This window comes from Pseudopipra pipra, chromosome 1 (assembly GCF_036250125.1).
Source record: "Pseudopipra pipra isolate bDixPip1 chromosome 1, bDixPip1.hap1, whole genome shotgun sequence".
Taxonomy (NCBI): domain Eukaryota; kingdom Metazoa; phylum Chordata; class Aves; order Passeriformes; family Pipridae; genus Pseudopipra; species Pseudopipra pipra.
The window spans coordinates 99,876,990-99,894,958 of NC_087549.1; the positions used below are offsets into that span (position 1 = coordinate 99,876,990).

The 17,969-nt window shown below is 39.9% G+C and overlaps 1 protein-coding gene across 5 annotated transcripts in view; it reads right to left on the minus strand.

Annotated features, from left to right (window-relative positions):
* Window positions 1-17,969, minus strand: part of ITGA9 (integrin subunit alpha 9) — a 226,393-nt gene that overhangs the window by 105,460 nt on the left and 102,964 nt on the right. For all 5 annotated transcript variants that reach the window (XM_064667569.1, XM_064667551.1, XM_064667536.1 and 2 more), the window contains one exon: window positions 9,668-9,823. In XM_064667569.1, coding sequence (XP_064523639.1) covers window positions 9,668-9,823 — 156 coding nt within the window. The remainder of the gene's footprint in view (window positions 1-9,667; window positions 9,824-17,969) is intronic.

Sequence of the window (17,969 nt, forward strand, 5' to 3'; positions counted from 1 at the left end):
CTTAGCAGCGGTGGTGCCCCGCTAAGCCTGTTGTTTACGAACAGAGAAGGGCAGGTGGGAGATATGGTGGTTGGAGGCTGTCTTGGGCACAGCAACCATGAAATGACAATTTTCGATTCTTGGTGGAGTAAAGAAGGGGGTCAACAAAAACCTCTACTTTGGACTTCCAGAGGGCAGATTTTGGCCTATTCAGGATATTGGTTCAGAGAGTCCCCTCTGAAACAATCTTTAATTAACAAAAGGGTCCAAGAAGGCTGGACAAACTTCAAGAAGGGAGTCTTAAAGGCACAGGAGCAGGCCATACTATGTGCTGAAAGATAAGCCAGAAGAAGAAGACCAGCCTGGCTGAACAGGGAGCTTTCCCTGAAACTCAGGGGAAAAAAGAAAGTTTATCAACTTTGGAAGAAGGGGCAGGCAACTCAGGAAGAGTACATGAATGTTGTTAGGTCATGTAGAAAGAAAATTAGAAAGGTGAAAGCTCAGCTAAAATTCAATCTAAAAAGTGTTTTTATAAATACATTAAAAACAAAGGGAGGGCCAATGAGAATCTCCCTAATTGGATGTAGGGGGAGCATAGTTACCAAGGACGAGGAAAAGGCTGAGGTACTTAATGCCTTCTTTGCCTCAGTCTTTAACAGTAAGACCAGTTATCCTCTGCAAGCCCCCTGAGCTGGTAGACAGGGACCAGGAGCAGAATATACCCCCTGTAATCCAGGAGGAAGTAGTTAGTGACCTACTCTGCCACTCAGACACACACAGGTCTATGGGACCAGATGGGACTCCAAGGGTACTGAGGGAGTTGGCTCACCAAGACGCTCTCCATCATTTATCATCAGTCCTGGCTAACCAGGGAGGTTCCAGATTATTGGAGGTTGGCCAGTGTGATGCCCACAAGAAAGGCCAGAAGGAGGATCCAGGGAACTATACGCTTGTCAGCCTGACCTCAGTGCCCAGGAAGGTTGTGGAACAGATTGTCTTGAGCACAATCACATGGCACATACAAGACAAATAGGGGATCAGGCCCAGTTACCATGGGTTCAGGAAAGGCAGATCCTGCCTGACCAACCTGATCTCCTTTTATGACTAGGTGACCCACTTAGTGGACGAGGGAAAGGCTGCGGCTTCAGCAAAGCCTTTGATACGGTCTTCCATGGAATTCTCCTGGAAAAGCTGGCACCCATGGCTTGGGCAGGTGCCCTCTGTGCTGGGTTAAAAACTGGCTGGATGGCCAGGCCCTGAGAGAGATGGTGAATGGTGCTGCATCCAGTTGGTGGCCGGTCACTAGTGATGTTCCCCAGGGCTCAGTACTGGAACCAGTCCTGTTTAATATCTTTACTGATGTCTGGATGAGGGGATTGAGTGTACCCTCAGTAAGTTTGTGGATGATGCCAAGTTGGGTGGGAGTGTTGATCTGCTGGAGGGTAGGAAGGCTCTGCAGAGGTATCTGGACAGTCTGGATCAACAGGCCAAGGCCAACAGCATGAAGTTCAAAGAGGCCAAGATCTGGATCCTGCACTTCAGCCACAACAATCCTGTGCAGCGCAACAGGCTGGGGGCAGAGTTGCTGGAAAGTGGACCAGTGGAAAAGGATCGGGGGGTGCTGGTTGACAGCCAGCTGAACATGAGCCAGCAGTGTGCCCAGATGGCCAAGAAGGCCAATTGTATCAGCAATAGTGTGACCAGCAGGACTAGGGAAATTATTGTTCCCTGCACTCAGCACTGGTGAGGCCGCACTTCGAGTACTCTATCCGTTTCTGGGCCCCTCACTATAAGAAAGACATTGAGGTTCTGGAGCAAATCCAGAGAAGCTAGTGAAGGGTCTAGAGGGTAAATCCTGTGAGGGGCGGCTGAGGGAGCTGGAGTTGTTTAGCCTAGAGAAGAGAAGGCTCAGAGCTGACCTTATCATTCTCTTCAACCACCTGGAAGGAAGTTGTAGCCAGATGTGTGTTGGTCTCTTCTCCAAGGCAACTAGTGACAGGACAAGAAGAAACAGCCTTAAGTTGCAGCAGGGGAGGTTCAGGGAGATCAGGAAGAATTTCTTCACTGAAAGTGTTGTCAGGCATTAGAATGGGCTGCCCAGGGAGCTGGTGGAGTCACCATCCATGGTGGTATTCAAGAAATGACTGGATGTGGCACTTAGTGCCATGGTCTAGTTGACAAGGTGGTGATCAGCCAAAGGTTGGACTCAATGACCTCAGAGGTCATTTGCAACACAATGATTCTATGATTCTGTGATGTCTTCATACAAAGAAAACAGATGCTCCTTTATAGTGCATTAGCATAAGAAAACAGAAACTGGTCAGTAATAATTATTATACAATAGTAAGGGCACAACCATGTAAGTCAAACTTCTCCAACCGGGGAAAGCTACAGGGGGAATTCATCCACTTCACTAAGATTCTGAGCCTGCAGTTCATGACTAGCACATTGCCAATTGTCATGCCATCTAAGCCAAATGCAATCATTTGCCTTTTATTTCAGCTGTATCCTGCTTTCAGTAAGAGTTAAAACCAAGCTAAAAAGCAGAGAGGACATTCAAATGTGAGAGGAACAGGAACTCCCAATGAAACCAGCTGTTTAAAAATATCAGACATGAAACCTGTTAGCTATTGAAAGCAAGCAATAAATTAATAAACATATGTATTACTTATTGCCCAGAGCAGTGAGTGTATTTAACAATGCAATCTCTGTCCTCATATTCTCCTGGGATGAAGAATTGCAATTGGTGGCAATAGAAATATGCCTCCAGCCTTTCAGAGCTTTATTCGATTTCTGGTGTGACTCACTCAACTTTCAGACTGAGGCAATTTTTCCTTTTTTAAATTATTAACAGTTTAAATCACCCAAATAGTGTCCTCATTTTACAAGACTTCAGACCTTATAAATTCATAGAACAACAGAAAGAGCTATAAGGGTAATTGTCCCATCTCCCCATACAATTGTAGAATGGATTCCTGCAGCACATTTCTCTATATATTTTCCTGTCTTGTCTTATATGGTCTTCCATTTATTTTGGATAACTACAGAATAATTCAATTATATAATCTCAGGAGGGTTCTTTTAAGATATTTGAGAACATTTTCCACTCTAAACCTTCTTATTTCTTCTACTAAAATTGGAACTGTGTAAAATGAATCTTTTTTATTCAGGATGCTTTCATACTTAAAACATTTTAACACAACAGTAAACCCCTTTTTTACTCACCACTCAATTGTGGAATTAAATATCTAAACGCATAATAACAATGACAAACTAAAAAACAGACGTGGTACCTATTTTGTCATCTGGAAATGTCCAAAAAAAAAATCTCCAAATCATCATACATAATTTAGGTCCACATTTAGCTCCTTTAGACCCTGAAGGATATGTGGAAGTCTTGACCTACAATCCACCTGCACTTCAGTGGTTTTGTATTTATGAATGTTACTCTGAACTGACAAGGCTTTTGCGGCACTGAGGTACTCTGAACTAAATGAACTAATACCATCATATATCTTCTCAAAATGTTAGGTGTTCCAATTAAGGTCTCCTGGTCCTTCATAAAACTCCTAAAAAGATATGAACAGAGTTAATGGAGCCTGTCTCCTGGAAGTCTGTCACTGTCTCTATGGCTTTTTAAGAATACTACAATTTTCTATTATAGCTCCAAGCATAAGTGGGAACTCACCCTTTCTTACAATTTCCACCTACATTGCAGCGTGGAAACTAAATGGATGCCAATGCTGAACTGCAGAAATTGGCCAGTAGGATTTAAATTTAGGGTTCAGTTTGCAAATGTATATGTGTTTCTCTCTCCTTTCACTACCTGTTTATCCGAGAAACCTGTAAACTATATCAGATAATTCACATTCTATCACCTAAGATGGGATCACTATATAGTCTGAGGCTCCACTAGCACATATGCCAAGACAACAAGGTCTCTATGTCTCTGTGTGTGTTCATGTGTATATTAGCACATGATATTGGCTACTGTTCTTTGGGAAGCCCATGAGATCTAAACCTGGGGATCAAACCATGTATTACACATTCTCAGTTACGTTGGTTTTCGTCTACAAGTTGAAAAAACTGGACAATTGCTGGTCAAGCCTGTCATTGCTTAAGAACAAGCAAATAGAAATGTATAAAATCAGAGGCACTGACTTCCACTCATTCTTAGTTCAGTGAGTTTGTCAATTACAACCATTTCTGAGGTACAGTACATCTGGATACCCCCTGTTCTTGTTCAGTTAAACTCTTCCAGACTTTTAAAACTTTCCTCATTATTGCCATTCAACAGCAACAACAGCAACCACGAAAACCCCCCCAAAAAACCAACAAAAACCCCTCCAACCAAACACAAAACAAACCCAGGCAAAAGTACATGCTCAGGATGGGTCCTTCCCAGATTTCCCCGGCATGAACAACATCCAGTCCCTGCCAGTTCAGCACCGACTCTGACCAAACTCATCTAGAGCAAAAGACAGACACCACCAAAGGGAGAGCAAAGGGAGGAATATAAGTTATTGCTTCCAGCAATCCCAGTCCAATCAAACAGAAAACAATAGCAATTAGGTAGGAAGGGTGGCCCATGGTGGATTTTTGCAAAAATAAATGCAGAAGATAATTTGGGAGCTTGCCCTGCCAAAGAAGGAGAATTTTGTGGCAAGACATTTCATATGGAACATGGCAATTAGACTGACCCCTGCAGTCTCCAAGGACTTCCTATATATCTGTGTGTATGTCAATTAATCTTCAAATTTACCACCTATTCAGCTACTGACAGCTATATGAATCTACTGAGGCTTCAGCTGTATCAGTAAATTAAACTGTGCTGGCCTCAAGACAGGAATATCCTATCTCCTGACCCATGCCTAGAAATGGTTTACAAAAGTTGGCACAGGTTAAAATCAAGCCAAGAGCCATTCCAACAGCTTGCCAGCATGAAGATGTTCCAATGCCAAGATGTCATTCCAACACACAGCTCAGCTTGCTGGCAGTGATATGACCTGACTCGAGGAGGCACACCTCTGTAGAAAATAAGAGATCTGGAGAAGAACCACTGACAAACCTGGACCATGCTCTGTGTATGGACACGCATTTTAGCCTATCCAGATCTGTCATTGCTTTGTTCTCAGTATGAGACTGGGGTGTGTGTGCATGTTTTAAAATAGAGAATGGCATTATTGTGCAGCAAACCAAAAATCACTAGAAATGTTCATAATTCAGCTCCACGAAAATACTTCTATAATTCCTCATACCTGCCAACCAAGCTAATTTGTGTGCAAATACTTTGCCAGATTTTCAAACACAAGTGTTTCCAAAAAATAGATCTCTGCTTTAAAAAAGTGAAGTTTATTCAAGAAACATGCAGTCTCAGTCACCCAGGGGTGCAGCAATGGACACAAATTCGCACTGCAAATCAGTAACACAGCTGGGAACAGAAAGTCCTAAACGTTTTCTGTCTCTTAACTTATAAAAGGTAAGACCATTTACAAATTCCTGAAGACACCGGCACAAAAAACCCCAATAAGAATATTTTCCTAAAACAAAATTGTGTCTCCATCCACATTATAGTAGGTGATTTTATTACAGTATTTAGAGCAGGTAGAATTCTAGTCTACCACATTTTGAACTCTAAGATACATTACTGGATACTACTAAGAACAATTCTCCACTGTACATGGCAGGAGAGCTCTCCTCTTTTTGGTTGACATACAGTGGGTATACAAAAATAAATGTTATAGTATAAACCACTTACAAAGCCAAATCAAGTAAATACATATTAATTTCCCTGAAGCAAGCAGACTTACTAGTTTTTTTCCTGTGGATGGAGGTAGCAACTGGATTTAAGAGGCAATAAAGAAGCTAATGGAAATTCATCCTTAGAGTGGGAAGTTTTAAAAATAGAACCTTGAAAAACAGAACCTTTTTTCCCCCCCACCTAATCTTAACCCATCAGAGATTTTCTGTTTGAGCAAAACCGAGCTGGCTAATTTGGAAAGCTATAATCTTCTCCATGCAGCTGGTCTCCATCCAACAATTGTACTAGTTGCTGAGCCATTTATCAATAGAGGTATAAGTATTTACTTTTTCTACCACAAAAAAATACATCAATCTATAGCAACTGCCATTTCTGGTAAGCATATATAAGAACTAAGAAAATAATAAAGTCCAATAGAAACCATTACTGTGTCCTGGGCCAAATAATCCTTCAGAACGGCTTAGTTACATTATTACTTAATTTTGAAGTATCTGAGTCTATTTGCTTGCAAAAAATAACCAATAATGACATCCCAAAATTGCATGTTTTTCATTAAGAAATTTCAGTGAAGAACCTTTTCTTCAAATAAGTTAGATATTACAATTATTTATCATCTTTTGATTGTTTCAAGCACAGTTCATTTAGGAACAGAAGCAGGTTTCTTCACTGAACAGTGAAGGTTTACTTTTGTTTTGTTTTATTTTTAAATAAAAGCATTTTGCAGTGCCTTACAGTAAAAGCAGCATCCTTTTAAAATGAAGGTGACCAATAAATAAAACCATTTTGAATGACATCTCACATCAATGCACTCCTTTACTATTATAGTTCTGCTTCGGTCTAAGTGACTGTTCTCTCACATATAGTGCAATACTGATTTAAAAGATGAATATCCAACAAAATCCTTTTCTGTGATTATGTCATTAAGGAGATGTCACTTTTGGTGGTGGATATCCATGAACAGTATTTCCAAGCAGACTCCTTAAATGCATCAGAGCAAAACAACACAAAGAACTTCACATGCTCAATATAATCTTCAATTCTTATGTCAAGAGGACTCTTGATGGCTTTCCTACCTCCTTGTTTGTGAGTCATAGGGTTGTACACTTGCTGGGAGGTGACGAATGCAGGAAACATCTGGTTCATGAAAGAAAAACTGAAATACCGGTGAAAGAGATCACTTCAGCTTTAACATCACTTTAGTTTAAATAAAATCACATCTAGGTGACTGTAAAGTCCATGTTTGCAAAATGTATGGCTTTTCGAGAAGGTCTAGCAGAGCTGTAGCAGGATCTTGAAAAACGGAAGTCTCCCCCTTTCCTGCTCAGTGATGGTATCCTCCCATTTTTTCAGCTATTCACTACTTCCAGCTTCTTCTGCATTCATTCACAAAAGACAGTCACCCGGTGTTTCAGAAAAGTATCCTTATCTAAATGGTGTCTTGAATGAACATATGCAACAATTTTGATTCCAAAATGCCATGTCTTACTGGATCAACAGAATCTAGGACTTGCCAAAACAACACACAACCAGCTATATTTAAAGACATTAGTACTAACATTAACTTTGTCCACCTGACCTCACCTGTGCCGTATCTTCTAAAAACAGAAACCACTAAGACTTAAATTGGACTTCCAAAATGTTCCTTCAAAACCGTTAGATTCTTTGAAAATGCAAATCATTTACTATAAAAGCTCTTGGCTTTTAAAAACTATTTCTACCAAGAATATAATAAGAATCCTGAAAGAGAATGCTACATCCCAATTTTCCCATGAAATTGGCCTTTGAGGACCCCAGCACCACGCCTCCATGCCTCCAGCACCAAGGCTAATCCATCAGGGCTTTGTCACCATGACTGCCACACTAGCTCTGAAGATTTTCTTACTTCCTTAGCTGAAAACACAACAGCACACCCAATGTCAAAATCCTTTTCTTACTAAGCTAAGTGAACAACATCTGGAAAGCAAATGGAAAGGGATTGTTAAACCGTCTCCCTCTCACCCAAACTGCACAAGAAAACAAGTCAAGGAAAGTCCTAACATATTTTTGTTTCTGCTCTATAATCTCAGCATTTAGGTATTTTAATACTGATCTGAAACCACGCCTGCAGAGCAAGATGTGACCTTTTGAGTTTAAGCCCATGGGTAAAGTATACAAGCAGCTTTGTTCATGTAACATGCAGGTTTTCAGCATACTACTTGAGTTCCAAAGTTCTCCACAAATTCCCATCATGTTTTTGCAACAATACAAAATTCATATACATAACAGTCATACAAGTTCTCTTCATAAAAAAAAGTAATTCTTGAATGCATCTTTCATTCATACATTTATAAAAGAAAATCATACTTGAATTAATACTCATATCTTTTAAGTACAAGGATTATAACCAAATACAGTTCAACACACTTGGGTATATGACAAAGCAAATATCTTTAAACATTTTAGTTACTCTTTTTTTAAGTAGTATTCAGGGATCTTATGAGCAGCATCAGAAAGTAATGCTACAGATTATGATGCTATCATCACTCAATAGACACAAACCTCGTAGGGTTACAAATCAGATGTAACCATTCACTAATTAAAGTCTCAGACTCTTGGACAGACTTTTTGCTACTTAAAAAAAAAAAAAAGGAAAAAGAAAAGAGAAGTTTTGCATTCACAAGTAATGCCAGATCCTAATTATGTAAGCATGCTTTGGAAAATGAACTTGAATGGATGTAACCCTGAGCAACTCAATTTAACTTTTAAGTTGGCTCTACTTTGAGTAAGGAACTGGAGCTACAGAGGACCTTTCCAGTGTAAATTACCTCACAATTCTGACACATGAGAAGCTTTCCCTACCACAGTAGAACTTTGATTTCCCTGAGAAGCCTTGAACTTCATGGCTGAACGCTTCGGTGCTGGCATGGTGGAAGGCTGAATTGTCGTGCGAGCTCCTTCCTCGGCAGACTGTTTTGCACCTACAAGGGCTACACTGAAAATGGAGGCTTTTAAAAGGCCACTAGCAGGGTCTCTCTCATCAACACGAGCACATGCTTCGTGAACCCTGAAAGTGTTTAATACCTTCATAAGCACTGCCTTGATCACTCCTGTCAAAACCTGACAATGTTTGCCTGCATTTTTCAAAGATACTAGTGAGATCAAGACAGACAAACGAGAGGTGGAATAATCTCATGCACTTCAGTCCCCTAGGGAACAATCTGGGAGAAAGGGGGACGGGAGAAAAATGAAATAATAATAATAATAGAAAGAATTTCTACCCTTTATATGAGGAGTGTTTCAACATTAAGGGAATTCTCTTGCTCTCACCAAAATTAATGACAGAAGGGTTTCTCTGCATTGCAGTGGAACAAAATAGGATCCTAATATGTAGATGGCTCTACCTACACTTTACTTTCTCTGAAATAAAACCATCCCATTTTACCATGACATGTCCTACAGTGACAGCTGGAGCAGGTTTCTCTTGCCACATAACTGGACTTGAGGAGTCCTCAAGAAGAAGGCAGTTGAGCCAGGCAAATTTTCTTTATTCTGCCCACTGTTCTCCCCTCACACACTCCCTTCCTGGAGTCAGTTCTGTCCCTCCAGCACTAACAAAGGCTCAACCTGGAAAGAAGGCCAGGACCAAGCCTTTCACTAGAACTTCCCGCATAAAGGGAAGAACAGGAGGAATAGGACCTTTCTTATCCTTTCCCTTCCCAGCACAGACACCCTGAAACAAGAAAGTGGCCTCACCTTTTGCTGTCCAGTCTTGGCAGCCCAAGTCTTTACTATGTTATGGAACAGTAGTGATGTTAGCAACAGTAGGGATTGTACAAAAAGGCTACTTTTTGCAAATGACCCAGAGTTTGGCAATCCACTTTTACAGCCAGCTCTGCTGTCAGTTCAAGCCACAGGTCTTCTAGGGAAATAATGTAGTCCAAATCTGACCTGATTCCTTTGTGCTATCTTTTGTCCTTTCTTCCAACGGAGAATGGGCTTGAGAGCAGGTAGTTCCTTGTCCTCTCTTCCTCTTTCTATCACATGTTCCCAAAGGCTGTACGCAGCTTCAAATACAATTGGAGAGATGACGTCTTCGACTCTTTTCTGTACAAGAAACCAAACAGATATTTCACCAGTACATATAAGCAAGCAGGTTTCCGTCTACAACAATTATACATTCAATTAAACCAGACCACTTAATTAAACATGCAATTAAACCAGATTCAACACTGCAGACAGAAGGCAGGTTTCTCTAGTTCCTTTATTCTTCTCCAGGCCAAACAGCAATAAGCACATAGAACAAACAAGTCAAAAGATTTAAAAAAATTAAATTAGATTTTTAAAAAAATAGTCATTCTTTTGGGACTTACTCTTGAATCCACAGAAGCAGTGGCATACTTGGCACATTTATAAATCTAGTGGTTTTCAATAAAAGACATTTTCTTAAAAAATAAAATAAATTAGAAACCGATTCCAATAATCCTGCAGAAGCAAAGAGCAAATCATCTTAATCTCTAGGGTTTCTAAATCCTAGACTTTGACTGAGGTCACCTCCAGTGAGCTCCACACATTAAAAGAACAAAAAAACCTCCATCTTCCTTTGTTGTTTTGCAATATCAGTGAAATGAATGGACAGGTAGAAATACCAATGTGGTTATAAAATAAGACTACAGACCTGGAGGGGCAAGAAAGGCCATTTTCCAGCACGGTTCTCAAAGCAAAATTCACAGCTCCCCCCACTTTCAGTTTGTAAAAGAAGAAAGTTTTCAGTTTCTTTATTATACCTATAATTCTTAGGCTTCATACCAGATGTATTAAATGGTGCCATATTATTTGGCTGATGGGAAAAAAGGATTGCCTTTTCTTGTTGCTGGAGCCCAAGCCACAAAACTCATACCATTTGTCATAACATGCATTGCTTAAATTCAGTTTGCTGTGCAAGGACAAAGGGCTCATTGTGCTCTGTTCAGTCCTGACTTTCAAAATACGATTTACCAGAAAACAGAAGTGGCAAATGCTCTATCTTTTCATAGGCAGACATTCCTCTTAAATTTGAGTTACTTAAAAACATAGCATGTAATCAGTGCAGATGAAATTGAGGCAATAAATAAAGATCATAAGTAAGCACAACAAATCTCCAAATGGGCCAGCTCTCAACTTCACCTTGCATTGGCAATGGCCTTCTCTGAACACAGCCTGCCAAGTACTAGAAGCAATTGAGATGCAATGCCATTTAAATTGCATCTTCCAGATGGGTAGTAACTGGCTTTCAGACCACTCTGTTTGATCTGTTTCAAGGCAACCATTTGCTTTCTCCAATATGTTGAGAGGCCACAGATCTCTGAAGTCAGACAAAGATTAGTGGCTAACCAAATTCTCAAATCATCAGTTAGTTGGGTGAATAATAATAGAGACCAGGCTGGCTGATAATTACTCTCCTGCATCTTGAAGCCTTCAGCCAGCCCTTAAACTCCCTACCCTAAAACCAATTTCTGCCAGGGCCCTGAAGTTTAAACTGTGCATTGCTTGGAGTGGTTTGTGCTTTCTTGATAACAGACACCGATCAACAGCAGACATAGCAGCAGTAGTGATAGCTCAGTGACCTCTTCCAAGTCCCACAAAAAGGACCATGCATGCTCTGCAGCATTGTGAGTCCTTTCAGCAGAAGAGACACTCGTGCCTGCAGCCCCTTCCACAGTCCCATCCCCAGGGTAAGAACTGTACCATACTGAGACCACTAAATAACAACACTACAACTCACAGAAGTCACTAGCTTTGCTTTCACAGAAGTGTATTAATTTAAGCAAGGATTGTATCAGCTTACAAGAAGACTATGTAAAGAGAGAAACAACTATAAAAGAGCATGCCATGTAGCAACAGTCAAATACAAATCATCAGGCAAATTGCCACCTAATCCAACTGTACGCAACCAACTGTGTGAACACAATTAAAAATGTACAGAGTGGGTTAAATTAAAATCCACCTACAGTTTTTCTGGCTCTATTACTGCAGTATGGTAAGAATAAGTACTTAAGCACTTCTAAGGATTTTAATATGATCTTGCAGGGTTAAGTCCAATGCCCTTTAAAGTCAAAAAGTTCCTATTGACTTTGATGGATATTAGAGTATGCCTATTTTGTTTGCTGGTGTCTTTTTCTGCTTTGTTTTAGTGGTGAAATTGTGACTTCTCCCTCACCACAGCCCTGAGGAAATACATTTCACATAGCTGTGAGAAATATCTCTAATTAAAATTTCAGAGATGGCCAAATAAAGTGAAACAAAGAACTTCATTAACAGCACACTGGGTGCACCGAACTCGTGACCAGGTTTCAGCACACCCCAAATGGGAGGGACGAGCCTTTTTAAGACCCTTTGATTTACATAACCACTCCCTCGCTCCTCCCATGCCAAGCCTCCCTCTTTTCTTCCTTAAAAGGTCATATAGTCTTCTTCTTGCAGTCCATTGGTTGTTTTAATCAACCTATCAAGTTGTTTCCCTGCCTCCAGCCTCATGGTCCCTTGGCAGTGAGCCCAGACTGGTCTTACTGCCTTACATACTTTCCTGCCCGCCTTCACACCCTAACTGTAAGTAACAGTAAATAACTGTAAGCAACCCTGTAAGCAGAACAGTAAGCAGCAATAGGTAACTCTAAGCAGAACAGTAAGCAGCCCACCAGTCCTCAGCCACAAAATGGCTCCCCAACTCCCCAAATAAAATGACCTCTCGGCAGGGGGCAACCATGGAAACCCCTGCTTGTAATAAAAACGTCTTATTCATTTCCTACATACCAATTGTCCTTAATTAAGAATAAAACTATGAATGCTACCCAATTATTAATTTTGCCACATGTTCAGTTCCTTCTGCTCACAATCCTACAAAAATGAAGGCAACAGTCTGTGAGATATGTCCTGGAGACAAGACAGTTCTGCTTCACAGGTACACCACAGACTGTCTGGAATGCAAGCACATAAAGAGAACAATATTTGCCCAAACACAATCTGGAGAAGTACTATTTTAGGTTGAAAATACAACCAGTTCCGTCCTCTTTCAGTCTACCCAAATGTATCTCTTCCAGTGGTTGAATCATACACTGATGACACAAGCCACAGATTGCTTTTAAGTATTCCTAATTTCTAGGAAGAAGTCCAAAGATGTAATAAGAATCAGGTTTGAGATAGACTAAAAAATCCTGCAAATCAAGAAAACTGTATGTAGTTTTTGTATCAGTTACATAGCCCTAATGAACTGGATGTGCCAAAGGCTATATTTTCTGCAATGAGCTTTTACATGTAATCACCATTTTTCACCACAACGCCACTATGCCGAGGAAGTGTTGCAGGTTAAAGACATCTCTTTAACCTACCAAAGAAAAAGCATCCCTGGAAAATCATAGCATATGGACAGCACAGATTCATTAATGAAAAAAATATCTGAAAGACACTAAAACCAGAGTAATATCCAAGGAATTCAAACTATCAACAGAAACAACTATGCCATTAGGGTTCAGTCAGTAATAGCAATAAAAACCCAGTCTCTATAGACTGGATCTCACTAAACTGGTGCAGATTTTCACTGTGCCTGAATTAGAATTGGGGTCCTGAAGGTGGGATGCTATCAGCAATCCTGTGCTCTTACAAGCAGTTTCTCTAGGGTGGTAGAGTTTTTTTCCTTCTCTTTCAGACCAGATTCCATTCTGGACATCAGAATTTTTTGCAATAAGGCGTCTGCGGAAATCAATACACTTCAGTCCCAGTTACATTACCCTCCTGCCAGTATCCTTTCCTGCAAGGGAAACAGCCCTAGCCAGCTGCATCCTTTTGCCGGGATCTTTTATCTTTTCCTGTGAGACACATTGCATGACATCACTCTGAGTTGAAGAAAAAAGATGTTTTGGTATGAATAAGCTAGGGTTTTATTAAGAGTATTTGACGATGATCCCTCATTAGTACCTAGCAAAGACAAAGAACTCAGAGTCAAAAAAAAGCACACTTTTAAGAGCATCTAAGAAAGTAATAAGGCATCTAGAAATGTTTCAAAAGACATCATGGTCCTGAAACCTTGCCCTAACAAATGTGATAACAAAGGTTTGCTATCTCCTCTCATAGAATAATCACCTCAAAGAATTTTTTAATGTTGTGGTAGTAACTGTGCACAGCCACATATTTCTTTCTTTTTGTTTCTCTGACTTAGCAGAGGAGAAGCGAGCAAGAAAGCAAAGCCTCTGCCAGATTTATGACTGCATTTCTATTTGACTTTAGTAGCAAAAAGTCCTAAAAATCTAAAAAGTAATTGCAGAGCAATGATCGAATGTCAGATCTGTGATTCTGAACATCATTTCCAATTCCCTCTTCAAGATGGAATGTCATAACTGTAAAAAATCATTTTTGGCACTTTTCATTGGCACAGCCTAAGGCACTTCATGACAACACAATCATAGGTACAGAGTCCAGCATCCTAAAGGCAGACTGCCTTGGCGGACAGCCACTGCCTTCTCCAACCCTAACTTCATGCTACCAAGAGCCCACACACATCAGGAATTCAAGCAAATTTGGACGGAACAGGACAGAGTTTTTGTCAAGGGACAGGATTTATTCAACTCATGGTGCAAGTGGTTGCCAGACTGCATATCATTTCATCTTTCTTTCAGCTCAGTGCCACAGTACACTCAGGGGACTGTACATGAGCCCAATAAATCATCCTATCTAATCCCCTTCCATCTACAAGGTGAAAGTCTCCAGGAAAGGACTCTGGAGAGTGCAAAATTCTATTTTTAATTATGGATAATGGGTTGAGAAATAAATTGAGATGTAAATAATCGTCACAATCTACAGCAAGAGTCTTGCAGGAATGAAGGATGAAATGTGGTCCTTTAAAGCAATGAATATGAATTTTTAACAGCATCAACTGAAGAAATACACATAATCCTCAGGGTGACTTCTACAGTTGCTCCTTGCTTTTGTTCTTGTTCATGTCATCCTGGAGTTTCTCTTCTCTTTCTCTGTGGGAAAGCTCTCTGCTCTGTTGGGCCTTTTTTCTACTCACTCTGACCTGATCTGAGGACAACAACCCATGCACGGATTCCAGAGCTTTTACTGAATTCAGAACAGCTTTTCAGTACTTCCGAGAATCAAGTTCTGTTTAGTCAAATGACTAAGAATGAATTCCAGGACCTGGTTTTTAAAACACTCAACTTGAAACTTTTAGTCCCAATGTATTTATTTCATGTGCTAAATAACAAGCACTAATAATAGACTACAGGAATTTTTACAGTCTTAAAATACACAGAATACAGTTGACAATTCCAATTTAATTGATAACATAATAATGCTGTAAAATGTATAAAAGACATTGTGCTAATGCTTATCCAGCTTGCCATTTTAATCAGCTCACAGGTCACTACCATGTAAGTCCTCATAAATAGTTCCTTGATCAGTGATCTCAAAATAACTCAAATGTCCACCAACCTTCAGAAACAAAGGCCGCTACTGCCACAATTTATCAAATCAAATATCTGCTGTATACATTATAGCTTATGAATCAATAAGATGACAGTGCTTGACTTTAAAATGAATTGTCTTCTCCTATTATTTCAGTCTCCCTTTCTAAACTGAGTCATTCAGGATGAAAGGCTTAAGTGCCATGCAATTCAGTAAGAACATTAATTAGACAAATAGGCTTTAAACTGAAAGTTTTTTAAACTGAAATTCATTTCAGATGAATGAATGTGTACATGACATTCTAGTACCTGAAAATGAATATGGTGGAACTTAACTTCCTCGCTCTGCTCCTTGTTGAGCACTTATTGAGTCCAAGTTTAGATCCACTGGTGTCAATTTCCAGTGCAAGTTAATATTTTCAACCTTCTTTGATACAGATATTCTAGGACTTGTAATAATTTATTTCAGACTGGCATAATTTTAGCATTGTTGTTTCCCCACTGTGCAGGCATACAAAACATGGTCATGCGAAAATCATCTAGAAAAGATCTAGTTTCCATTCCACACACAAGATGGGGATTTTTAAATACATATATTTTTCAATTTATTTTTTTTAAATGTTACTGTAGTTAAAGGGGGGAAAAAAAACCTGCAAACTCTTTTCCAGAGAAGAGGTAGAAGTAAAAGTTTACTTGATTAGTAAATGCTTATTTACAAAATTACTGGTGAATTTTTTGTCAAATTAATAGTATATGAAGGCAATCAGAGGCCTGATGTTTCAATAATACATGCTTCTGTTTTGTTTTAAGATATTGTGCTAGCTACAATTCAACAAATAGGTGAATAGTCTTTGTTGCTAAATTTCAACTATTACAAGACTTCTGAAGAATCTCAAAGTTTAGAACAGGGTGTCATATGCCCAAGTGTTATTTAAGGGTAGCATTTAAAAGAATGGGAATGCTTTCTTTATCCTCTTCCTAAATGCTTCACACCAGCACACAACAGTTTCCACTAGTTCAGCAACCCCTCTATGCACACACAGAGATAACTGGAAAGATGTTCTGGGAAAGAAAAAAGCAAATCCTGGGGAAATCTAGTGTCAAATAAATACCAGGCGCCCAGGAGCCTGCATGCACTGAGAGAACACCCTGAGACTCCAAGGAAAGAGCTGAAAGTCCAAACCTAATCTGAGTACAATCTCACTGTGAGTCTAAGTGTTCATTGTTCCTGATATCTGGATTCCCGCTATCAGCTGGTGAGTGATAAAGGTATTACTGATGTTGACATCGTAGAGATTGCAATCAGTAGCGTAAATATTCCATGTCAAAGGTTACAAAGGCTTAACAGTAATATATTAGGGTATATATTTCATAGTAATCAGTAAGAAAAGTTACTACACGCCACCCAAATTAGATATTATGTATTAGTGAGCTCAGATCTTAATTTTCCAGCTTAGACATAAAACGTATAATGACAATACAGATTCACATCATATTTATACATTTGAATGTTGGGTCTTTTATTGGACCTAAAGTTTTCAGTTATGCTTTTATCACTCATGCCCTTTCTCTCTTTTACAGTTCATTTTCAGTCATTCATTGGGGTTCTTTAGATGAAAAATACAGACAATTCCTCAACTATCTAAAGTCATGCTACTCCCCTCTGAAGAAAACAACTCTCCTGGTTTGAGATGCCCAGCTTTTTCCTGGTACCAGGCAAGGCACAACCAATCTCTGTAACATATAATGAGACATCTGCAATATCGGCAATACAGAAACACAAACCATTAGAAAGCCCAGGAGCTGATGAGTATTTATGAAATTAAGACCTGAACTTAAGTGATTGAAGAGAACCCAAGAAGGAAGAATAGGGGTAAAAATTCAAGCTTCTATTTTATTCTCTTTCTGAAAATATAATCTATTTCAACAGGGAATTATATACAGAGTAGAGATAATAATTAAATCCAGACTCTTCCTGCACATATGTAACCCTATCACATACTTGTTTTTTCCACTGGAGTTTAAGACCCTTGGCTCCTGAGTCATCATAGATGATAACAGGTCTGCTAAAAGTTCAACATATCTTTGGACGTGGGGGAGTGGAAATTAACTTCATGGTTAATTTCAGCATTCATATAGTGTACTTGCCAGTTCACTCTCTTGCTTTTTTCCTATACACAACTAGATAAAAACAGCTGTGTGTATATGTCATCCACAAACTTCCAGTGTAAAATCTCACACATAAGCTGTCCTCAGAGCCAAGGACTGAGATGAGGACTGACTCTCCCAACCCCTTCCTGAAGCCACAGCCCACAGGGGCGGTCAGGAGCCCTTTTTGCTAGTCCTCTACCCCTTTTGCTGTGTGTGGCAGGTCAGACTGGAGGCACAATGTAGCTCCACATCTGATGATTCCTGATGACACCTGATGACTGCTGTTCGAGTGACGCTTAATGGCACTGTGCCCCTCAGTCTTTGCCTGAGCTCTATCTGCTTCTACACAGCCATAAGTAAACCTCTGAGCTACCCTGCAGGAGAAAGCAGCTATCCTTCCTTCATCCCCCTGCTCCAGATGGATTTTCTTCTTCCCTTTGAAAAAAAATATGGCAGAAGCACTTTTATGAGCACATTTCAAGAGGCAACAGCAAGTAATCAAAAGGCTTCTCCCAAAATCTCTACAGAGGACAAAGGAGAAGGACACACTTCTCTCCTCAGTGTTTCCCACTGACCATCCCATTAAATGCCTGCTCCCTTTTGGAGATGCCTGTCACTTCTAAGGGAAAGTAACCACCCAACGCAGGTTTATATGAATTGAG